The 25,756-nt window shown below is 43.1% G+C and overlaps 1 protein-coding gene across 1 annotated transcript in view; it reads right to left on the reverse strand.

Annotated features, from left to right (window-relative positions):
- The window catches only part of PTPRM (protein tyrosine phosphatase, receptor type M), a 509,160-nt gene that overhangs the window by 405,035 nt on the left and 78,369 nt on the right, over window positions 1–25,756 (reverse strand). The window contains exon 5 of the mRNA XM_015406598.1: window positions 24,029–24,144. Within this exon, the coding sequence (XP_015262084.1) occupies window positions 24,029–24,144 (116 nt within the window). The remainder of the gene's footprint in view (window positions 1–24,028; window positions 24,145–25,756) is intronic.

The raw sequence follows: 25,756 nt of genomic DNA on the forward strand, positions 1-25,756 counted from the left end.
ATTCTGGAATATATGGTGGGTGGAGCCTGGGAAGGGTGGGGTTTGAGGAGGGGAGGGACCTCAGAAGAGTATAATGCCACAGATTCCATCCTCCAAAGTAGCCATTTCCTCCATGAGAACTAGGGTTACCAGCCTCCAAGTGGGGGTTGGAGATCACGCAGAATTACAGCTGCTCTCCAGATGACAGAGATCAATTCCCCTGGAGAAAATGGCTGCTTTAGAGGGTAGACTATATAGTATTACACCCTACTTCCCTCCCCAAACCTTGCGTCCCAAGTCTCCACCCCCAGATTTCCAGGAATTTCCCAACCTAGGGCTGGCAACCCTAAGGAAAAGGGGAGAGGCTATAGGGGCTTTCAGGAAAGGGTAAGAGGAAATATTTTTATTTATTTTATTTATTAGATTTCTACCCCGCCCTTCCCGCCGTAGCAGGCTCAGGGTGGTTTACACAAACACTACAAAGCTAAAACAGAACTAAGTAAAATCACAACAATATAAATATAAAACATTACAAAGTACTAAAGTGCTAAAAATAGTTCATATACTGAAAAGTACTGGGTTCGACACATGGAGAACTCGGACTACGACATGGGTTCAGACGCGTTTATTGTACTTCACATCAAGACACACAAAATGGCCCTGGAAGGCCAACTATATACACTCCACCCGGCACACCTCTGTCCCCATTGGAGGGTTTGAGTATCCTGCCAAGTGTGCTATTGGTGGACTCCCGATGGACTAGGATCCTAAGTCCCCATTGTGTTTGAGACCAAGCTCCTGCTTTAGCCGCAGACCCCTGGTGGAAGTCTGCGTACATAACATATACAGCGGCAGAAATGAACAGCATCCAGCAAGCAGGCAGTCAGTTCCCATCGTGGTCTGGGTTATATCCACTGTTGATGTTGATATAGATGTCATGCTTTTTGGTTAAAGAGTCTTCTCCTTTCCTCTTGCAGGAGCTTCTACTTCCTCCATTTCCGGGGGGGGGGGAGAGTCCTCCTCTGAAGAATTTTGGCTTTCTTGCATTGCTCTAGGCATTGGTTTGGAGGCATTTTTACCACCTTTTGCTCCCCTGTTCCTCCCCATTGTTTTGGTAAAGTTGCAATATTTAAATTGCAGCCCGTTTTTTTTAATTTTAATTCTTTTGTATAAGCCCAATGCGGAGGCGGTGTTGGGTGCGACTGCGCAGCTCTGCTGTCGCTCCCCCGCTTGTATGTCTTATTCCTCATACAAGATCCTGTGTGCCAAAAGTCAAACACAAGATAGAGCTAATTTAGTGCGCTACAGTACAGACACACACCACTCCCTTGCACTTCAGTGTTGTTTTATCTTAGTCTATATTCTATAGATTCATCACACTATCTCCAAAATAAGAAATTTGGTTCACTACACACACGCAAACATATATGTATGTATACATACAGACACTGGATAACAAAATGAGAAAAGTTCACTAGCTACAGTGTAATAGAAATGTATATATTTAACACTAGTGTTAAGAGAAATTCTATTAATTCCTGTTTATGCAATTTCCCCCTGAAAGCCAACAATCCATTTCTTTCCCTCTTTTTTTTTTCTTTTAGGAATTTGGAGTCAGTTTCTAATCAGTTCTATCTTGATCAAAGAGAAATTTAATGAGAATAACAAGGAAGGGAAGTTCCTGCAAAATCTCAGAATTTCACTCTGTAGATGCTCAGAGGCAGGCAATGTCTTCCCAAACCTTCCTATTCTGCCGCCAAAGCATCGCCCAAGAGAAATCAGAGAAACACCGCTTTTAAAAGAGGGAAAAAGAGACTAGGAAGAATCAGTAAATAAATAAATAGCTATATTTTAAAAAGTGAATTTCAGAAAAATAAATTAAAAACTGGATTTGCTGTAAAGACGTTCCACTTATTATACACACTAAAAATTCTAATCCATATAAAATCAATCCTAAGAAATCTGGTCGGAAAACATATGCAGAATGCTTGACCCACTATATGCTATCATGGTCTAACCTATGACGAACATTCTGCTTTTCCAAGGGAAAATTCTGCCAGCAAGCTGTTCCTTGCTTCTTCAAAACAGAACATGTTTTGTTAAATATTTTTAATGATAACAAAATATTCTGCTTTGAAATCTGTTACGTAAAGATGAAATTAGTTTAAACCAATTAAACCTCAATGACATATAAACAGCAGATGCGTTGCACAATTCTATTAATTACTTTTCAAAAAACTATTCTGTTATGCCAAGTCTATTAACAATGACAAGAATAAGATCACCACCTTAAAACAACATTGTAAGCCTCTTTAAAGCTCTAAAGAAAAAAAAATCCTGGGAAAAGGTGAGGAGGAAATTCCTTTTTCTATGAAAGATTTTGTTCATTAGGCTACTGAAGAGAATAATTTGCTACAGCCCAGTTTGAAACCACAGGACCCCTCAAGGTCCAACAACCCTATTTATACAAAAAAAATATTTACAGTAAAAGAAGAATAAAAGGAATGGAAGGTGTTTCAATTATCTTACAATTCATGTGGGTTTTGATAGGGATTCTTTGATTCCTTTAGTTAAAAAAATTAAGTCAGGTCCTTTTCTTCACTGAACCAGAAGCAGGATTAACATCATCCAGGCTGAACCCCCCTCCCTCAAAAAATGTGCATATTAGAGTATAATGAAATGTTTAGAGGTATATGAACTTTCTCATGTAGTAATGAGCATTAACAAACAGCAAGGAACTTCTACATGTATGGCTGGTTAAGCAGTATTTAAGCCATTCCTATCCATCACAGTTGCCATCTCATTAACACGTATTATAGACCATAAGAAGTAGAACACTTGCACAGTTTCCAGCAAGGAAAACCCTAGCTGGTTGCTTGGACGTAATATGAGTTTGAAGGGTGTGAGCCTACATAAGGTAAGTTACTCCTATCAAATATTCAGAGACTAAATCAGCATAACTACTGATTAACAGCAAAATAACTCGATTTGTGAATCTGATAAAATAGACCATTTGATGTAGATTTTCAAGAGGAAATTGTATGGAGGAATCATGTTTGTTATTAATGTAAATAGTATTTCTGTATGCATGCACAGGTATTTCAGCTTTTCCATACCTGGGACCAACAAGCAAGCACCAGACAGGAAGAGAGAGAAATGTGGCTAGAACTAGAAGTATGACTTCACCATAACTTTGCCAACTGCCAGTCCACTTGGAGATCTCCCATAATTACAACTGATCTCCTAACTACAAAAATCAATTCAACCTGGAGATAATAGCTACTTTGGAGCATGGACTCTATGGCATTATACCCCAGTGAGGTCTGCTTATCAGGCACCCCTTCCCAGAAGTATGCCATCTGCTCTGACTCCATCATGGCTAAATTTGCTTTGGCAGCCATTTTAGGAGCTAGCAATGCCAGGCTTTGGAGAAGGTGAGGCCACGGATTTCCTCAGGCTTTGCTACCAAGTGGCCAAGACTTGGGCAGAGGACTGATTCATTGATGACACATCTGCATGCCTACCTACTGCCATGGAGGCTTGCAAAGTCAGGCACCCACCTGGATCTATTAATGTAATTTATTTATTCAGCAAGGACAAGTCTTCCTGAATACAAAATCTAATTACTATCAAGGCTGGCTTGATTGCTTTTACTGAGCTTGACTGAATTCATCATAGCAACCTGTCCCAGCCATGGATGAAGCCCTTTTGTCCCTCCCCCAACTCAATCAGAGCCAGGAAATCCACATATTCTTGTCTTGGATTCACTCTGAACTCCTGGACTTTACAATTCTTTCTTTGATATCCTTTTGTGCTGGCTCCTATAATTATCGCTGTTCTGCCAGCCAAAATTGTTCAGTCTCACTCCTCTGCTAGCTCATAAGCTGCCAATTCCACTCTTCTCTTCTGGAACCAGCAAACCTTCTTTGGGACCTTCGGAAGCCCTGCCTAAAGGTTCCTGTGAGACAAAGCATCTTAATTCCCCTTCAAGGGTTGACGTGATTATTAGCAGGCCTGCTCCGGCTTGCAGGTGTCTGTGGTTTGGGCCTTCCTGCTCATAACATCCTTATCTCTTTCAAGGACGGATTCAAGAATGTAATAACTGGTTAATCATGAGAACCTGTGCTCAATTATGTAACTAGGTGGGAGGGGGGAGTTAGCAGTGGATGTTAACATCTTCTGGAGAGTTCCATCAAGTGAGATCCCTAATTGGATCCAAGAGACCACCTGGTGCCAGAGGGCAAAAGACTATAACAAGGCGAGAGGAAAAAACTTTATGCTTGTGCCATGCTAGTGTGCTTTGATATGCTATGCTACATCATGATGGACTGTGATGTACAGAACACTTTAGGCTACAGCTTAGACTCTTATGCTGCAAGAAGGTGTGCTATTTAATACCAGGTATTAAATGTATTAGACAGTTAGCTTTTTATTGCTTTGCTGCTAAGCAGTAGAGACTGTACTGCATAGTGATACTCCTTTTTAAATTGTTCAATAAACCTTTACATATTTTTTCTCTTTCACTTTTTATTTATGTGCATTTAATCTCAAAGACCCACAGGGGGACCCAGGCTCTTGACAGTTGCCTTCGGATCTCTTCAACAGACAATGTATTCTATCCAGTTCAACAGACTGAGGATAGGTAACCTCCTTCTCTGTTTACTATTTTTCTCCTTTCCCCCTTTTTAAATCTCTCCCCCCCACACTTCTTGTGGCCATTCCCTAGTCCAAAATTCTCACTCAGCCAGAGGCTTGGCTCTCTTTCACTTTGTCTTTCTCTCCTCTCATGTAACTCTTCATATGCACACCTTTCATGTGCACACCCATCCCAACAGTTTACGGTTCTTATGCTTGATTATCTTTTCAATTTCTGTAACTGTCACAACCTCAATAAATTCTAAACCTTGGTTTGTAAAAGATCTGGTTGTTTTGTGGTTACTTGTAGTCTTATTAAAGGTACCTGGAGCCTGCTTCCACACTGTTCAGATACAGATCATGAAATCACATGTTCTGATCCCCACCACTACCATTGGCAAGTATGCCATTTTTCCAAGTTAGCTTGGCTGTGAAAGTGGGAAGAGGTTTCCCCCCACACTGAGCTTAATTCTCTCAGACTGGTTGTGGTTCTGCGTGAGTGTTCCAAACCCAAGTTTGAGTCCAAGCATGCATGCAAAGAGAGGCAGAAACCGTGGCATGTTTGTCTTCTATGCATCAGAGCTTTTTTTAAAAAAAAAAAGAGTAAAAAATGGCAGCTCTATAAATCTGGCCAATACAGCAGGAAAGGATCCACTGCCTACCTGAAGTTCCTTCTCCTTAAACTGAAGGAAAAGTCAGGGAAACTCATGAATGTTCAAGACTACAGGCCTCTAGAGATGTGTTAAAATCAACATAAATGAATGAGCTGGCCATATTCTCATGTGCAGAGCACAGGGTTTATGTACATAAGATCCATACCCAATGTTTGAAAAAGGAGCATTTCCAATCACAGAAACAGAGGATACACACAAAGATACATTCTTTTTACACATGTAGACTCCATGCTCATGAACTGGAATCACACATGGACTGCATGATATTGCCCATCCCCCCTCTATATATTTTGATATCAGTGTATGTCCTGTCATCTGCATGATTAGTAAACCACAACCAATTTTTTTAAGGCACTTACTTGATACATTGAGATTAAGAACAAAAACTATCCTCTTTTAAACACAGAATGTAATTGGAAATAATCACCAGTCCTAAAAAAAAGTAAGGACACTCTTGTTCACAAATCATGTAATTTGGGAAACCTGGCAGCTGTCCTAAGTGTAGCAACTTGGGAGTAAGTTACATTAAAATAAATGGGATTTGCTTTCACACAATCGTGTGTGTTTTAATTTAAAAATATATTCGAAGCCTTCTGGACTAACTAGCTCAGATGCAATTACTGCAAAGTATCTTGTTTTTAGCTAAGAGTAATGGGAACTGTTGGTATTATTATATACACTTTTATATAGAGAACTTGTTAAATATTGCATCAAAACAAATTCCATCTAGCAGGAAGGAACTCTCATACACGGGCTTCATCTTGATGGCCACCATTACCACATGGAGCTAACAAAGGACACCCCGGACAAAGACTTAAGGTAATGGATGACTGACAGAATTCCATAACTTTAAAAGATGTCAGCTGTGGCCATTAGTGCCTGGAAGGAAAGATCTGGTCACTATCCTGCATGCCTTATTTACATCTGGATGGGATTACTGCGATGGAGTAGTTTCAAGGGGCTGCCCTTGAAAAGTGTTGGGAAACTTACAGAATTGCTGCACCAGGATGCTGATTGCAGGTTTTTTGTAGGGACCCTATCACTCCAGTCTTGGCCCATCTACAATAGCTTCCAATTTGTTTCCAGGCACAAGTCAAGGTACTGGTGTTGATCTTTAAAGCTCTATGTAGCTTGGCACCTGAAAGTCCATCTACTTCCTTATGAACCTATCCAACTGCTACAGTCTTCTTCTGAGGCCTTGCTTTGGGTACCCCCACCTTCTGAGTTGAGGTGGGTGCCAACCTGGGAGAGGGCCTTCTCAGTTGTGGCACCAGAACTCTGGAAAAGATAGATTCATCTAATGCCTTCTGATGCTGCCTTGCACCAGGAGGTGAAGACTTTTGTTTAATTTGGCATTCCTTCAGGGATCCCTCCTTTTTGCCCCATGTTTTAACTGTTCTTTTTATGTTTTTGCATGCATATTTTATCTTGGTTTTTAAATATTTTAATGGGGTGTTTTTGCTTGGTGTAATGCTTTTTAAGACATGTTTTTATTATGTTTTTTTCATCTGTTAGCCACTTTGGTGACCCTGATGAGGACAGAAAGGAAGGGTATACATTTTGTTAACAAATACATAAAGATGATAAAAAACATTGAGAACTGAATATCTGAAAAAGGGGCAATGACAGGGAGAAGAAGGACTGACTGATAACTGAGACAGTGCCATCCTGAGCAGAGGTACATCCTCTGTTTGGTGTAGTGGTTAAGTGTGCAGACTCTAATCTGGGAGAACTGGGTTTGATTCCCCACTCCTCCACTTGCACCTGGCTGGATGACCTTGGGCAAGCCATAGTTCTGGCACAGCTGTTCTTGAAAAAGAGCAGTTTCTGCCAGAGCTCTCTCAGCCCCACCTACCTCACAGGGTGTCTGTTGTGGGGAGGGGAAGGGAAAGGAGTTTGTAAGCCGCTCTGAGACTCCCTTGGGTAGTGAAGGGCGGGGTAGAAATCCAATCTCCTCCTCCTCCTCCTCCTCTTGTTCTTCTTCTCCCATTGACTTCAGTGAATTTACAAGAGTGTATCTCTGCTTAAGATGACACTATAAGTGGCTGAAGGGGCAAGATCAAGTTAGGAAACTACAAATAAGAAACGGTCTGCTGGTCTATAGCATCATATATGTACATTTAAACAAACTTTCAAATATAACATTCTATTTCTTTTCACACATTATTTACCCAAAGTAATTCCACAGACTTCAGTAAGGTTATTAAGGTTGTGTCATGTTTCTTTTTTAAATCCACAGGTGCAAAGTATCAGTCCCAAAGAGCCTACTGCAATTTCTTCAGTAAGAAAGAAAAACTGTTTACATTTTCTTCTGCCTTTTCCAAACATAGAGAGACTAAATAATGAGCCCCTGACCCCATGTGCAGGCCTGAATCTAACGGGGTCTTAAATTTCATTACAGAGGCTTTTTTATACACTGTCATTGTTTTCCACAGATCTTAAAGGAAGGTTTCAAACACTGAGGACCTGAATAGCTACCAAAGCAGAATAAAAGAATAGCAGGATGGATGTACTAGTTATATTATTATAACTAATATTTAATTAGTATTTTTTATATATATGCCTTAGTATCCTTTATCTTGGCTCAATCATTATTTTATGAATAAAATCTAATTTAGAGAAAAGTTGTCCTTTCTTCAAGGTTCTGACTAAACTCCAGATAGCTGTTCATCTAATCCAGTTTAGCTGTAGGTCATGTTCTGATAAGCCATTCACCTCTGAAAGAACGCTGTACAACATTCCACTTGTACACAATTATCTTCAACATTCTACCACTGCTGACAGCTACAGATGCTGCTTTTTTTTTCTGCAAAAGATTCTACCAACACAAGAGCCTTTTGAACTGATACAACATTGCTTGTCCTGCCAGGACATACCTTGTGCTGCCCGAATGCAACATGCACCACTACCCTTAGCTATGAGTTAAGGATACACTCTATGGCATTAACATATATTCAAGAGAAGTAGTCCCAAGAAGAGTTACACTCTTCTAAATCCAATTAAGTCAATGGGCTTACAAGGGCGCAACTCTGTTTAGGGTTTCACTAGCAAGTTTGCATTCTTGCTGAATCTTTAAGATAGTACCATAAAAGGTTGTGCAATGCCTCTGGTCCCAGAGGTAATGCTGCTGAGGTAATTTATTTAACATTCTCCCCTTAAAAGACTGTTGGGCAATCCATATATGTCCAAAATCCACATTGTATCAAATTGCATCTCAGCCTTTTTACTGAAGTAATCTGATACATCTGGTTTATGATTTCAAATACGACTGATGTAAGACTATATAGCAATTCTCCTAAAAATACTGTGGATACACCACAGTTATGGATGATTTTTTAAGTCTCAAGGCCTTCTTCCAAACTTCCTGTTAGGTCCTGAAACTGTTATATAACTTCCGTTTTCTTTCTAGCAATTGTTTATGGGGAAGGGGTAAAGACTAATACAAATCACGATCTAAAAAAGCTTTAAAATAGACCTTTTTAACCTATTAGTACAGGTTATACAGAGATTAGTTTGATTATAAAAAGTATAAAGTTATTAGCTTGGCACAATTACTGCCCTTAGCACTCATGCTTTTTGTTGTTGTTCAGTCGCACAGTTGAGTCCGACTCTTCGCGACCCCATGGACCAGATCACGCCAGGCCTTCCTGTCTTCCACAGTCCTCTGAAGTTTGCTCAATTTCATGTTCATTGCATCTATGACATTGTCTAACCATCTCATCCTTTGCCGTCCCCGTCTTCTTTGACCTTCAATCTTTCCCAGCATCAGGGTCTTCTCCAGTGAGTGCTTTAGTTTTAGTCTTTTCTTCTTAGATTTCTTCATTTTCTGCATTTTGGGAGCGGCCTCTCCTTTCTCCGATTCAGATGATTCTGATGATGAGGAAGCTCCTTTCTCCGATTCAGATGATTCTGGTGAAGAGGAAGTTTGGCTTGTTGAGTCCTATGAGTAGGACTCATCATCATCTTCTTCTTCCTCCGCATCCGTTTTTAAATTCTTTTCCTTCTGCTTCTTTTTTACATTAAGCATTTGATCCATAAATCTTTCCGCTTTTGGAACAGAGTCAATTTTATATTTTTTATCCTGGTAATTAAAACTCAACCCTTCCAGAAATAGCCATCTATATGCTATACCCTTTTTTGCAGAGAGAGAGTAAGCATCCTGTATAGTTTCTTTTTTCTTACTTCAAATGGGATGTCTTTCAAAAATTTTATCGCTTCATTCTTGATTTTTAAGGATTTTCCCATTGTTGACTTTAGCACCAGTTCCCTCGTAGATCGTTTCGTGAATTTTAAATAAGTTTCCCCTGGGAGTTTATTTTTCTTTATAAAATCCAGATAAGTCCTGTACGCCACTTCCATTTCCTTAATTAAGTCTTCTTGTTTGTAATCCATTAGTGGGGCCAAGGCAACTGCCAAGAGCTCCTTTAAGTCCTCATTCTTATCCTCAGGTATTCCATGGAAATGTAAAACATACATGGATCTTTCCAGCTGGAGCTGTATTAGTCACGTTTTATCCAAGGATCTCTCTTTCTCTGCCTCATCCACTCTTTTATTAATACTCTCAGTCTGTTTTTCCATCTTTTTCAATGTTTTCTGTTGCTGTAGTTCTCTTGTCCATTTGCTTCAGTTGTATTTGCATGTTGTCCAGTTTGGTGTTGAGAGTAGTCATTCGTTCCATTAGAGGGTGCAGTGCATTTGCTAACAGCAAAGAAAGGTCTGTAGATGCTTCCTGGTTCTGGGAGGGAGTCGTTGGTATGTTATTTCCGGTCACCAGTTTTCTCCGGCGCTCTCCATCCTCTCCCAGCCATAATATCAACAAGAAGTAAGTTTTCCAAAACAAAGCAAAAGTTATACGTTTTAATTCCGCTTTGTATATTTTAGCAGCTTTTGCGTTTGCTTAACTTCTTATGCAAGTCTCTTTATTTTCGCTTTAAAACCGTTTTTTACAGTTTACTCCTATTGGGGGACCTTGAAATCTCCTCCCCCCTGTGCTTCAAACTTAGGCGCTTCCAATTACTACCAAGGCTCCTCCATTCGCTTATTTTTCTCCTGAGCTTTGCTTAACTCACAGTTTGTAGCCTTGGAGATCTTTTGGAAGTCTTTTTAACGAGTTGGTTGTGATCGCTTGCTCTGGCAGTCGTCTCTAGGTGCAATGCTGGCTTCGTGGCAACGGTACCTATCAGGGAAGAAGGTGAGCCTCAATTCCTCGGGTGTCCCCTTGGAAGAGGCTCTCCTCAGCTCCCCAGGCTGGGGATCTCCTATAGAGACCCCGGGAGGGTCCAGGACAAACTCAAACCCTTCCCATCAGCCGGGTCTCGGCATGTCTCCATCCGAGCGAGACGAGACACGTCCAAGCGGCAAAACGCTTAGACCAGAAGTCTTTTCTGTTCTTTTTAAAATGCAGTGTTGGCTGCAGCCACTAGGGGTGCAGGGAAGTCTGAGCATAGCAAAAAAAAACTCCTCTAGGATCAGCTAAACCTCCCTTGCTCCAAGACTGAAGCAAACTTGCTTAACGGATCATGCTGACAGCTGCAATTGTAATTGCCAGGCTGCAGGTTACTGTCTCCAACAGCCTAGCCTTTCTCTCTTCCCTTCCTTGCAACCAGCTCAGCCGGATCTTGCAAAACAGTAGTTAAGGTGTTACAGCAAGATAAAGCAATCTTTCCCTCTCTTAATTTTTCTCCCTCTTTTCCACACACTTCTCATTAATTTCTCTCTCCCTTCACCTGATTTTTCCATGTCTCCCCCCCTTTTTTCCATGTCTCCCCCCCTTTTATTTTCACTTCTTGGTCTCAAGACCTTCTCATCCATACCCTTCTTGGTTGACAGAATGTATTTAAAAGTAGTACAGTAGCAACCAGTGTTCCCTCTAAGCTGAGTTAGTGTGAGTTAGCTCACAGTTTTTTACCCTCTGGCTCACACATTTTTGTCTTAGCTCAGGAAGGCTGGCTCCAGAGCAAACTAATTCATGCAGTAGTCTAATTACTCACAACTTTAATGCCAGTAGCTCACAAAGTAGCGTTTTTGCTCACAAGACTCCATAGCTTAGAGGGAACATTGGTAGCAACCTTTGTTAATATTATGAAAAGAAGGCACTGGGTTTGCTAGGCACTGTACACTGTACTGGTTCTGCTGGACTTCAGACCCCCCCCCCCGACAAACATGCCCCTCCTGCTTGGATTGTGATTGAGCTGGCATTGCCACATTGGCACTGGGTTCTGCTGGGTGCTCTGTGATTGCACTGGTACTGCGGGGTACTCTGTACACTGGTTCTGCTGGGCTTGTAAAAATGCTCTCCTTCAGCTTCTATTGCAGAGATTCTCTGGTTTGACTTTAGTCCTTTCGAAACAATGGCGGATGGGGGCATCTTGTTTTTTTGGGGGGGAGTAGTGTGTTTCTTAACATCCAGTCTGGTGAATTTTGGGATCACTATTATGTGATGCTTTGGCTACTATTAGTAAAAGTTAGTACAAATTCAGATTCCTAGCTTTCAAAAATACCTTGTAGATATTTGGGAAGGTCAGCTGTTGGACTTCAAAATGGAGAACAGAAAACCTCCCAAGTGCCTACTCACAACACGAGTGGTATGATGACATTATATGTATTTTTTGCCATCAAGTTACAGCTGACTTATGGCAGCCCTGTAGGGTTTTTAAGACGAGATGTTTGGAGGAGGTCTCCATGTTCGCCCTGCTTAGCTTCTGAGATATGACAAGATTAGGCTATCCTGGGGCTATCCATGTCAGGGCTTGGTTCAGAGTAATGTGACTGTCCCAAGGTCACCCAGCAAGCTTCCATGACACAAGTGGGGATTTGAACCTAGATCTCCCAGACCAACACTTTAACTACTACACCACACTGGCTCCCATGATGTGTTGGACTGTGAATTTTTTTTTACTGGCATGATTATATATACAAAGTTAAATAAAAGAAATGTATCACTATCTGTGTTTCTTTCCTGGCCATTGAAACAAAGTTTGGGTCCAGCAGCACCATTAAGAGCAAACGTTGTCCTGCTGCTTCAGACCAACATGGCTACACACCTGAATCTATTTTCTGGCCATTACTATTATTTGTTTTATTTCATAATTATTACTGGAAATAATGTTGTCATAGAGAGGAGGGCCCCCGACCTGGATAGCCCCAGCCAGCCTAATCTCAGAAGTTAAGAAGGGCTGACATAGAGGCGGGCAATGATAAACCACCTCTGAATGTCTCTTGCCTTGAAAACCCTACAGGTTCACCATATGACAGCTGTGATTTGACAGCAAAAATAAATAAATAAATAGAGGAAGGGTTGTTAACAAATTATCCACCCCAAGCACCAGATACGCCACTGCTCTGATAACATCCGGGACAGAATACTTTAATGTGCTGTACACAGGGATGCCTTTCAAAACATCTGGAAATGTCAGCTGGTACCAAAATGCAGCGGCCAGACTACTGTTAGAATGATTTTCACCAGCTACTGTCAGGTAGCCCTGTCATGGCATTGGTATGTGGAGGTGATACTCTCCTCTGCTTTCCCAGTGCTTCCCTGCCCAGCAACTGACTGCTATTGCGGCTTTGACCTTGCCGTCTCCAGCTGTAATGAGACGGCTGGGAACCTTAACTGCTTTCCAGCTTTGACGCTTGTTTTGCTGCTTGCTTGCTGCGCACGCAAAAATTAACCATTGGCTTTTGCTTCTTGGGCGGGTAGTTCGAAATCACTATAAGTCAGAGGCCAATATACTACAGGCCATTCTTGACACAAGCTGTATACTTGGACTACCAATATTGGACTACCAATAAAACCACTTATCTTTTCAAGAGGCCTGAGTGTGTGTGTGGTGTGACCCTGCTAAGGAACTTGACAGCTACTCACCTCTTTCCAGGCACAAGTCAGAGTGTTTGTCCTTACTTTTAAAGCCTTAAATGGCCTATGACTGCATTTCTTGAAAGAACGCTGGTTGCTCTGTGTAAGTGTGATCCTGTCAATTCTGGTGGACCATCCACTGACTTCAATATCAGTGACCACAGAATCTTACAGGACTGTCCTTTGGAACTGTAAGTAGAAGGCACTGCTTTGATGTGTTTTCAGTCCTTCCTGGTTCCAGAAGGTGGCCTGATAGATCACTGTTTCTCCCCTTGGAAACACTGTTTGTCTCCCATGTTTAACATCTACATGAAACTGCTGGATGATCTAGAATTAATAGAGATATTTATGCTAGGGTTGCCAAATGGGGTCAGGGGGCGGGGAAACCCCCGCTTTGGAGGCCCGATTTCCGCCGTGGTGGAATCGGGCCCCGGGGGGAACTCTGCCCCCCAAAGCTGCGTCACCTGATGTTGGGGGCATGGCCCAGCTCGTCGACGTGCTGGCGGCGCGCGCGCGCTTCGCACGCATACGGAGCCGGCTCCCGGACTCGTCAGAGCCTCCCCCGCCGGTGAGTTTGCCAGACTTGGCAACCCTAATTTATGCTGATGACAATCCCTTTCATCAGATCTACATGAAGCCATTTGGTCCTTGAATGGGTGGCTGGGATCTCTAAAAAAAATCTTAATTCAGGTAAAACGGAGATTATGATCATGTGAAAAGCAGAACACTGGTTGGCTGGGGAAATGCTTAGTTAAGGATTGGACTGCATTCTGCCTCAGCTCCGTAGCTAATAACTTTTTGCTCGGGGGCCCTGCCATTATATGTCTGTGTGGAGCTGCCACACCACACTCATACTTCTAAATAATAACTAATAAATAAATAATATATACAAGCGGTTTATTGTACAAAAAAGGGAGATTCAGTGGAAATATACCCCCTCCATCCATCCCCATCCTCACAGAAACCAAGGTGCTTAGTGCCATATTAGCTTTGCAATTCCAGCTGGAGATGCCCAGAACTCAAGCAAGAACCAGGCCAGAATCAAGAACCAGGCCAGGCAGTACACTAGGCCAGCAGAAGGCCTGGAGAAGGCCTAGCCTAGGGCAGCCAGCAGCAGACCACCAACCCATCCCAGACATCCACTCACCCCAACAGTAAAATAAATAAAATGTAAAATCAGAAAACATGCCAACTTGGTGTCAGTAGCCAGAAAGAAGATTCAGGCCAGGCAATATACTAGGCCAGCAGAAGGCCTGGAGAACACCTAGCCTAGGGCAGGCAGCAGCCAGCAGCAGACCACCAACCCGCTCCAACAGTAAAATTTAAAAAGCAGTAAAATCAGGAAACGTGCCAACTTGGTACCAGCAGACAGAAACAAGATTCAGACCAGAGACAGCAAGTTCCCCCCCCAGTATAGCAGCCTCAACAACAACTTTCAGAAGAACTATAACAACTTCCAGAACGACAAAAACAGGTCTCACCACAGAAATTCAACAGGGAAACAAATCCTCCTCCTCATGTAGGCCATTAAGCCGCTATCCCACCACTAGGCCAGGAGAAGGCCTGGATAAGGAGGCCTAGCCTAGGGCAGGCAGCAGCCACCAGGACTCACCTCTTTCCCAGGGTCTTTAAAAAAAATTATCCCTCTTCCCTCATGCACTTGGATAATGCTCCACCACCCACAGCTGCCATTCTGTGGCTGGCTCCACATCCCAAGGCAGCAATTTTGTTGCGCCTACCCCTACATCAGAATTCCAAAGATGCCCTCAGGCCCATGCTGTACAATAGATGAGACTAAGTGGACCCCCTCCCATGCCCCGCTCTTGCTAAATGGACTGGAGTCCTGCAGCCTGCAGGATGCACACTGGTGGAGGGGGGAACACTGGAAATGTGGCACAAATGAGAGGGGAATCAAACCCGGGCCAGGGCTGTCCAGCCCCACGGAGGATGACGAGCTAGCTACTACTACCTTGACAACGACAAGAGGAGCAGCGGGAGGGGTGGTGCACAACAAACAAGCAGAAGCTGTGCTGTGCTGCCAGGGACAATAGGGGAGTATGACAGAGGAGCTGCTACAGGGCTGTGTAGGCCAGGCAGCAAGACTCAAAGGCTCAGGATGGAGTGCTCTGCTGCAGCTTGCTTGGACTTGCGTGGCTTGACTTGTATCTGGCAGGCTCTATGCTAGCATTGTGTAGAGCCCACCCACTGTTCCAAATGCCCAATGAGAGGTGAGAGTGAGGAAGCAAATGGTCAGACGTCTCAGGCTGGGTGGGGACTCAGGCTCCGCTCCTCCTTCTCCTGGATTCATTGTCCCCTTTTCCTCCTCCCCTGACCCAGATTTGATTGGCACTGCAGTCTGCTGAGTGCCAACAAGTGACAAGTGATTGGGTGCCTGAGGGGAGGGGGAGCCAAGGATAAAGGAGGGGCCTGTAAAAACCACCATGGGGGCCCTTGGGCCCCGCAGTAGCTATGGGCCTGCTCTGCCTGAAGGATTAGGTTTGTATCTTAGGAATGTTCTCAGGGCCAAAGTGCACAATACACATGACACAGCACATCTTATGTATTTTAGCCCTCAGGCCCAGCTTTGCTTCTGGAATCCCAGACAGCAGCACTGGCCCAGAATAACTTCCTTCTGATTTAGCTAATGTGAGGTGTATGCTCCACTGGAATACAGACACACATAGTGCCTTCCAAAGCAGCTTTACTCTGAATCCTACTCAGGTCTTTTCCATGGGGCTTATTTCTAAGGAAGTATTCATAGGATTCCATAGTTAGCCACTTTCATCAAAGCATCAAACTTCTAGCATCTCCAAGCACCTGAAATCCAGCTTTAAAAGGCAATGGTAGATCTGTAACTTCCAGCCTGTCTAGTTAGAGCCTCATGCAGTGTACCAATAACTGAGGTTTGGGACAGGGGAAGAGACAGAGCACTGCTGATGGGAAGAAAGAAGCAGAAACTAAACATCAGAGCAACACTAAGGCCCCTGCCACACGGCAGGGAAAACACTGGGCAAAGTGCGGCTTTTAAAAGCCGCACCAAAAAAGAGACGCCGCGGCGGGATCCCACGATCTCCTGAGCCGCGGCGCCGTTGCTCCCCGGCACAATCAGATGCCGGGGAGGAAGAGACAAATGGGAGGGGGAGGCTGCCGAACTGCGCATGCTTGAGCATGCGCAGTACAGCCAGGGGCTGGGGATACGGCGGTGAACAGACGCGCCAGCGATCCCACAGCCGGCGGTGATGCGGACTTTCGTAAAGAACCACCTAGGTAGGTGGTTCTTTTTTGCTGCGGGTTTTGGCTGGTAGGGGCGGATTGGGGACGGGCGCAGCACGATTCCCAGATGTTGCTGTGGGATCGCGCCCGTTTGCTGCGGCCCCGATCCGTCCCTCTCCCGGCCCAAAATGGCTCGTATGAACACGGCCTAACAAGGGCAACACTACCTAGAGAATGAGGTGGAAGCAGGAGTTCTGTGCTTTTAATTAAATTTCAAGCTGGAGAAGGCTGTAACATATCCCTTTGTATTAAAAGGCAAATACTAAGAGCAGTTGAGGTTCACATTCTGAGCTGAGGAATTATGAACTTTGTTAGCATCAGTCATTTATATTTTATAGCTATGGAGAACATGCATTTCTTATAATCACTGCTCTCACTTTATGCTATTAAAGCCCTTGCGCTAACAAAAGCTTCTGTATTTTTTACATTTCCCTATCTTTTATTTTCCTCTAAACATGAATATGACTGGCAGCTTAATGGTGTTCGGTGATAGCCACATTCTGTTCTAAGCGATTTGCTCTCTGTTCCCTTTGCTAAGTGGAGACTTTTCACCTCTCAGCATCACATACATTAAATAAAGACTAGCTGTTGTTACAGTAGGTGGCTGCAATAAGGAATAAGCTACAAGGTGGCTAGGGAGTTTCAAAATGGGACTGAGAAAGAAAAACTTACACAAACCATTGGAAGACAGTCCAATAATTCTTGCCAGCAGAGGTATAAAATGTAATAGTACCAATCTGAAACAGTGTTGTAAAAGATAATCAGGTGCCCTGCTCAGTTTGGAGTATTGTTCTATTTACAGAAGTAAATCCAAAGATCAGAAGTGGCCACAGTATCAACAAATTGTTTACTTTGTCCGAGATAACGAAGAAAAAGACCATACTGTATAAGGGTTGTTCAAAGAAGAATGGAGGATGGGTGTCCTAAATTTCTTACCTAGTTTTTTAAAGGGATGCTTTCTTAAGGTCACTCTAGAGATAAAAAAAATATTTTCATGCTGATCTGAGAGGGAAATGTCTTGGTTGCTTGAGTCAGGCGTTGAAAGCAGGGATGGCCAGTTTAACTGATAAATAGCAAAGTGCTGGGGCGAACTAGATTGCTAAGTATAAAAACAGGCTGTGGTTATTCAGCAGAGAGGATGTTGTCCTCCATATATTTCTTCATCATTATTTCAAATGTTCCAGGACCTTACATATAATAAGCACAAACTCAGTGTAAACTCTAGCAGTGTAATCTCATGCAGAGTTACTCCAATCTAAATCCATTCAAATTAGGTTTAGACTGAACTAACTTTGTATAGGGCTGAGGTCACATGAGCAGTTTGCAACAATATAGTTGTGGTACCCTTGTGGATTTAAAGAGCATGATCAGTCAGCAACATATGCCTTCCGTGCCCCAGTCATCACCACCCCATTCTGCCCATCTTTGGAAGTGGAGTAATCAGGCACCAGGGAAAGTCTGGTGTTTGCAAAAATCAGTGCTTTCACCCCACATTTCTGGATGTCTGAACTCCCCTTGTGCAAGCTCAATCCAGTTGGGAAGTTTGATTGCTTTGTTCCTTTTTCACTCCTTTTTTTTAAAAGCCAGTTAGTGATGTGTGCATAATTGCATCTTCCTGCACACCAGCAAGCTTTCAGCTGTTCTCTGAATTGAGAAGGAGGGAGGTAAGGGCAGGCTGAGAAGCCTCCTTTGTCTTTTTCATGCTGGTTCCTCTACGTACAGCTTTTCAAAACACAGGGTGGGGAAGGGGTTAATTGAAAAGATGAGTTTTTTCAGAGGGGGAGGTAGCCTCCTCCAGTTGTCTAAATGGATTCAAATAAGCAGTTATGTGCATATGCAAAAGACAAATCTTTAAAAAGAAGCCACTTGACCACCCACTATGTGGTTGCCCCATAGCAATAATCTGACCGGTCAACCACAGCGCGAGTGCACAGTGAGGCCATTTCAGGGTGTGCTGCCTGGTCACCCCTTCCCACAATGATTTAAACTGCTGCAAATAGAGGCACTGCCAGATCACATCAGGCCTCCAGTGGGACCGCAGCCTAGGACTGTAGCATATAAAATAGGAAAAAATATAGAAGGGAAAAGAGTTACAGATGAACTCTTCAAGGAAACTGCAAATGATTTTTTTGTGTGTGTGTGAAAGACCAAACTTTATAGATTGCATGGAGCAACCAATAATGCTCAATGACAGAAAAGGCTACTTGATGAGTTGGCCACTGTGGTGAAAGAGACAGCCTATAGGTTCTAAGCAATGCAGAAATTTTACTTGTGTGATTAGGGTTTTTTTATTGTTTGTTTTTCTACAATAATGTCATTATAGCATATAGTGTTTTTAAGAGTGTGTGCATTAGAAACACAATTTGTTTAAATTTCCGATTCCAAATTAAAACTAATCCCCAATGGCAATAACTTGTGTTGTCCACAGATGCAATAATGAAAATATAAGCAGATGGACACTATTTCTCCAAAGTCACCGAATTTATTTTTGTAGTATGCTTATACTGAAATTTCAAGATAATGAGAACATTTAATCCACAGGGCATATAATCTAGCCAATGACCTTTTAAACAAAAAAACTGGTGGCAACAAGAGAAGAACAGATATTGTATAAAGCTGCATGACAGGCCTGATTTCCTTCATTTGACTTTAACCTAAGGTGAAATTGGCTCAGTTAGGGACAATTTGTCTTCACATTACCTGATGCGCATATAATCAAATCTCATGATTTATTGTTCATCTGAAAAAGGATCAGGATCAGATTAAAGTCATTACATAAGGTATTTCACCATCCTGAGATTATTCTTTCTTCTTTCATGCAAAGCAATGACTGAGTGGCTACAACGGCCAGAAAATTCAATAAACCAGTCAGCTGATTCAAAAATTTCATTTTATCTTTTGCGTTAATATTTTTTTCTTGATGCAGAAAAACCCAAATTATTAATATCCATGCTGTTAGGACTGTACTCCTCTGGGTGAATGGCTTTCAAATCTGAAAAATAAGACTACCATTTAGGTTCTTTAGGTATAACCTAATTGCCATGGTTTATGTATATACCCTGGAAAACAGCCTTAAGGAATAGGTACACTTATCTGAATACAACTAAAGAGTAGAGGAAAAACAAACTATTTCAAGCTCTGCAAACAACTTATCATGGTTGCACAGCGCTTCTTTGCTAGGGGGAAATTCCCACATTGTTTTTTTAAAGAATTTTCCACTGATATACCTTCTTCTCTAATAAGGAATTATGAAATAAAAATATCCAGAGTCAGATGGTTGTAGGGTAGGGGTTCTGCATTATGATATCATACTATAGAGGAATAACGGATGTCAAACACTGCTTGTTCAGTCATCAAACATCTGCTTTATACAACTTCAAAGAAAGCATTGTTACTTCACACCAGTAGTGGGTGAACAGAGCAACAAAATAAGTGCTATCTGGGAAGCCCCTTCTCATGATTTATGTAGGCTTTTACTTAGTACAACAAGAGCAGAAGATTTAAAGTCTTTATAAATATTGTATTGTTATCTCATCTCAAATGGATAATGCTGCAAGTCTTAATGAAGACTATTCATATCTATTAGATTTGAAGTGTTTTGCTTCATTTCCTTTATCCCATGTGTCACAGTGCCACAGCCTAGACATGCACCACCTTGTAGACCTTCAGTTATGAATACAGTGAGATCAATATAGCAGCCCACTTGCATCCTAGCAACTGCAGCAATGGTTTCCAAGACTTTTTGCAAAGGAGGGATGAGAAAGGTACTTTACAAAGTCAACACTGCACTAGCCAATGTGGCTTTTCTCCAAACTTCATAGAAGCAGTATGGCTCTAATTTGCTAAAGGCTCAGGGAAAAAACTTATTGCCCACCCTTCCTGCAAGGTGTCCTGATCAAGCCACCCCCAGTTCTATGTTGCCTTTTGGAGTTCAATCTGTACAAGTCAACTCATCTCGCGACTTGGTATTTCAGTTCTGTATTGCCTCCCTAACTTACTTTCAGCCTTTTTTCAGATCTAATGCCTGGCTCACTTCCTTCTTCTCTGGCAACACTTCTGCCTTGCTCCTTGGAAATTTCATGTTCAGACCCAGCAGCTTTCTGTCTCTTTTTCTTAACCTCATCCCCACACATTACCTTGGGCACTCACTTGTTTTCACCAAGAGCTGCTCTGTGGGTGCCTGACCACTTCATCTCTTTCCACACTGAAGAGTCCATCTTCCCAAAGTTCCACATTTCCCCCTGTGATTTGTGGTTGATCAATTAACTGGCTCTGTCAGAAGTACTGTCCCTGTATTCTGTTCAGTACCTAGACTCTACACCTTCTGCATTAATGTTATCCATGTTTTCATTTTTCAACACTTACCCCTATCTTCCCACAAACCATTCACCCTTCTCATCCCTTGATCTAGCACACTCCCTCTATTTAATTCTATTCTCCATCTAACTCTATTCACTCTCTCACATAGCTGAAAGCCTCTGAGGAAGAAAAAAAGAGTTGGTTGATTTCCTCTCATATAAATTTACCCCTTCCATGTATGAAATCTATCTAGGCTGCGGTCACACGGAGCATTAGCCACGCTACAGAGACGGAATATTCTGTTCAGCACCTAGACTCTACACCTTCTGCATTAATGTTATCCATGTTTTTATTTTTCAACACTTACCCCTATCTTCCTACAAACCATTAACCCTTCTCATCCCTTGACCTAGCACACTCCCTCCATTTAATTCTATTCTCCATCTAACTCTATTCACTCTCTCACATAGCTGAAAGCCTCTGAGGAAGAAAAAAAGAGTTGGTTGATTTCCTCTCATATAAATTTATGCATGAAATCTACCTAGGCTGCGGTCACACGGAGCATTAGCCACGCTACAGAGACGGAAGATAGGCGGATTTTTCGGGCGCGATCACAACGCCACATCTGGGAAGCGTAGAGCTCCCGTGGCGAACCCGAGGCTTCCCACCGAAGATGTGGGGTAAAAAACTAGTACCTCCGAGATACTAGTTTCTGGAAACCGCAGGGCAAGGGCGGGCGCCTGATCGCGTTTCCAGGTGGCAGGTCGTGGCATCCGGTGCCCGCCCATGTCCCGTCGCTAAAAGGGTTTTTCCCCCCAAGTCTCCACGGGATGCGCACAAGCACCCAACGGCGCATGCACACACTTTCATTTAAAAACAAACAACACAGCCCCCTCCTCTTTTCTGTACCCCCCCACTCCTGGCTCGGCCTGCTCGAGAGGAACTCTCTGCACCGGGCGGCAGAGGGGGAGGTGCAGGAGGGGCGTTGCAGGAGGGCGGCCCGGCTGAAGCTCCTCCTAGAGGGGACCTGACAGAGGACACAGTTTGCATTCCTCTGCAGCCCTGGAAGGGGTTAAACCCACTGAGCCTTTTGCTAGAGAGGCCGCTTCTTTGCCGCGCCACAGGATTGTCCTGTGATCGGCACCCCCCCTAACCACGGGACCTCGATAGGACCTGTACGGGACGTCTGATCGTGCAGCCGTGCGTTATTTTGCTCCGGGGCAAACAGCCACGCTTCCCCCCTGCATTTTCCTGTCCGTGTGGCTGGGGCCCTAGTTAAGCAACGGTATTACACATCCCTGATTCACGGCAATTAAGCACCTCTTACTCACTTTTTATGTCCTTACTTCTCATCCTCCTCAGTACCACCCAATTTTCCTAGCTTCCTTTGCTTCCAAACATTGTGAACATGCTGCCTATTCCCACTGTTTCAAATTTCCCTCCTCCAGCTCCACACCTGACCCCCTTCTGCCCATCACCAATAATCTCCTCACAGTCAGATCTACGAATCACTACACTATCTCATCTTCCTTAACCTTTCTTCTTCCTTTAATAACACTGTGAAATCTGTTCTTCTTTATGGACTAAATTTATGTGATTGTTCTCATCCTGCCTAATTGCTCATTCAGTGTTCCACAGGGGGAAGTTTTCTCTTTAATTTCTCTCTCAGCCAGTCTCCTAGGTATCTGTACCTGGCCCTCTTCTTTTTTCTCTCTACACAAAGTATCTGGGTGACCTCATAAAATACCATGGCTTCAAACTGCTGGTAATATACCAGGACTACCTCTCTATCTCTGATCTTTCTCCCTCCTACCAATCCTACCCACTAGCTGCCTGTTTAATACTCCCTTTTGAAAATCACCACCTCTAATTTCTCATACACCCCAGAACTTTCTGTCTCCTCACATATTCTCCATATCCATTGCTCTGTCTTTAACTTTTCTCATTTCCCCCCATACTCAGTTTGTCATCAAATCTCTCTTTACTATACTGTAGAAGAATGGTGCTTCTTCTCTAACACTTTCGTGAAAACATGGTTCACACGCAGGTCATCTCTTACCTTGACTACTGCAATGCCTCCTTTCTGTTCTCTACAACTTGGACCCTTGTTCAAAGCTCTGCCTCTAAAATTGCTTTCTCCTGTTATTCTGACAATGGAGTACCTCTCTTTACATCAGTAAACTAACTTGCTCTCTACTGTGAGATTTACCTTCGGAGACCTCCGCGGCCTTGGCCCCACTTATTCCTCTGCGCTGATATTCTGGCACATCCCAGCCCATAATCTTTGCTTCTCTAGTTCCACCACCCTGTTGTCCAAAGGTCCCCTCAAGTTGCTCTTCCTCTTCTCACTTAGGATCTGCTATGTGTGGAACTCTCTCTCAGAATACTTGTGGGACACCACCTCACACACTTCCTTCAAACCATTCCTTATAGCATACCTTTTTAAGGCCCCGGTCACACGGGCCAGAAAACGCAGGGGGGAGGCATGGCTCTTTGCGCCATCACAATCTGATGCGCGAGTAGGCGATCAGACTTGATGGCGGCACACCGGGGCTTCCACCGTCGCCACATGCAGCAAAAAGGACGCCAGCACGATCACACCACAGGAGTCTGGAGGCAGCCCGTGGCAAACCATTTGCTGGTAGGTCGAGATCCTGGTAGCTTTTAACTATGTGGCTTTGGCGGCTTGCCACAGGTTGGCCATGGGAGTGCTACGCCTCCCAGATTTTCAGGTGAGATCACGCCCGGAAAATCCGGCGGAGTACCGAGCCTTCAGCGGGGCAAATGCTCTGTGTGACCGGGGCCTAAGTTTAGCTTTTGGCACAACCTTTTAGCCTTGATCTCCCACTGAATGTCCAGTTAAAACAAACACATATTCTTCCCTCGTTTAGCCCTGCCACCACCTTCCCCTACTCCTTTTATTGTCATCCTTGTCTCAAATAGCAGACTGAAGGATCTATGGTACAGACATTTCTCTTCTTGTATTTGGTAAACTGCCATATACACTAATAGCACTACATAAACAAAGAAACTCCAGAGAGCCAGAATTCACTCTCAAGCAACACAGTACCACCATACTTTTCCCACTACAAATATTCATGCTGTCATAATTTGGAACAGTGGATCTCAAACATATATTTTTAAAGATCCAACAGCAATACTTACAAGAATTAGCAAGATTTGTATTAGTGATGTTGTCTTTTTTCATAGTAGCAGATCTCACATGTACACATGATCCTCATCTGGATCCAAAACTTATCAGTCACACCATATTTAAGAGTCTCGTTTTGTAGAAAAGAAAGAAAAAGATTACCTGCAACCACAGTCTATTGCCTTGAGCTGTCCTGCCATTGGCAGTGCATTGGAAAGTAGCAAACTGCCCAGCATTGACTTCTACACTCTTAATACGCAGGAAATGAGGTGTGCTGGCTGTTGGAAATAAAAGACGGGGAGAGAGACAGAAAAAAGTTATTCATAATTTGCCTTTCTAATTGACATTTAAAAAATAACTGGAGTTTTAAACCTTTTCTAATTATATTGGTACCAAAAAACACCTTGTGTGAAATGTGTTTTAAAATATTTGACTCTAATTGTACCTAGCATTATAGACTGTTTTACATGACTATGGTTCCTTTTTTACAAGAATATAGGACATAACAAAAGAAAAAGGTGCTAACATATTGTTCCTACTGAGTAAATGATCTTAGCTTACTAATCCTCTTATAAAACAGTTTCTATGTTTATAAAGATTATATTGAAATCTAATTGATGTTTTTAATAAAGCCACAGCAGATATTTACACCAGTTAGTAGACAAGAGCAGAAAGTTGTCAAGACAACTATTTTTAAGTCAGGTACTGTATTTTTATTTTTATTTTAGGATTGCCTAATAGGCTACAGTTATGGCATAACATTTCCAACTACAAAATTTTACATTGTTGTAAACAATATGTGAGAGGGAAATTGAATTTAAAATAGATTCAACAACTATTGCAGCCTGCAATTCATTTCCCCGACTAGTAGAATACCTGAATATCAGCATGATCTACAATACTTCCAGCCTTCACTACTGCTAAAGCATTTTTAAGTAATTGATATCTTCATGCAGGGGTTATTTCCTGCGGAAGTGCACAGGAGCGGAGCTCCGGCAGTAAGGAACCCAGGGGGCGGGCACATGCAACAAGCCCCAACCCTTGCTCCCAGCAGCCCTCAGTTGAGCCATGAGGAGCAAGAAGTAGCCAGGTAAATTGCAGAGCCCCCCCGGCCCGCCTTCAGGTACAAGCTCTCCCTCCTCTGTGAGGGCAGATCAGCACGTTCCCCCCCCCCAATAGCTAGCAATCCAAAACAGTTCGGTGGCACCTTTAAGACCAAGTTTTATTCAGGTACAAGCTCTCCCTCCTCTGTGAGGACAGATCTGCACGTTCCCCCCCCCAACAGCTAGCAATCCAAAACAGTCCAGTGGAGCCTGAGCGGTGGATGTTGCCTCCTGACACACTTCCGGTGATGTCAGGGGGTGGGGCATATGCAAATAAGTTATGCTAATGAGCTCCTGCACCTCTTGTTCTACGAAATGACCCCTGTCTTCATGGATGTAACATCGTAAATGTTACACTATTTGAACTAAAACCAGGCACTCCTGCACCTCTTGTTCTACGAAATGACCCCTGTCTTCATGGATGTAACATCGTAAATGTCACACTATTTGAACTAAAACCAGGCACTCTGGTAGGTACCAGTAAACAAGATTTTTTTGTTTGTTTGTTGAACTTTCATTGCTGCTGTAACAATATGTTATAGTGGTTCTCCAGACTAGAGTCTGCCACTCTTAACCACTATGCCACTCTATCTCAATGGTACAAATCAATTAGAAAGCAATTAGAAGGCAATTCCAGCCAATCATACTGTGGTACAAAGGTGTACAGGGAAGCATACAGAGCACAGGGTGCAGGGAAAGGTGGGGCTGGCATCAGTAAACTCATGGCATGGGTCTGGCCAGAAGGGCACTTCCTAAGCTGAGGCTGATTATTAGGCTCTAAAGCTGC

The sequence above is a fragment of the Gekko japonicus genome, unplaced genomic scaffold, assembly GCF_001447785.1.
Source record: "Gekko japonicus isolate JY-2015 unplaced genomic scaffold, Gekko_japonicus_V1.1 scaffold138, whole genome shotgun sequence".
Taxonomy (NCBI): domain Eukaryota; kingdom Metazoa; phylum Chordata; class Lepidosauria; order Squamata; family Gekkonidae; genus Gekko; species Gekko japonicus.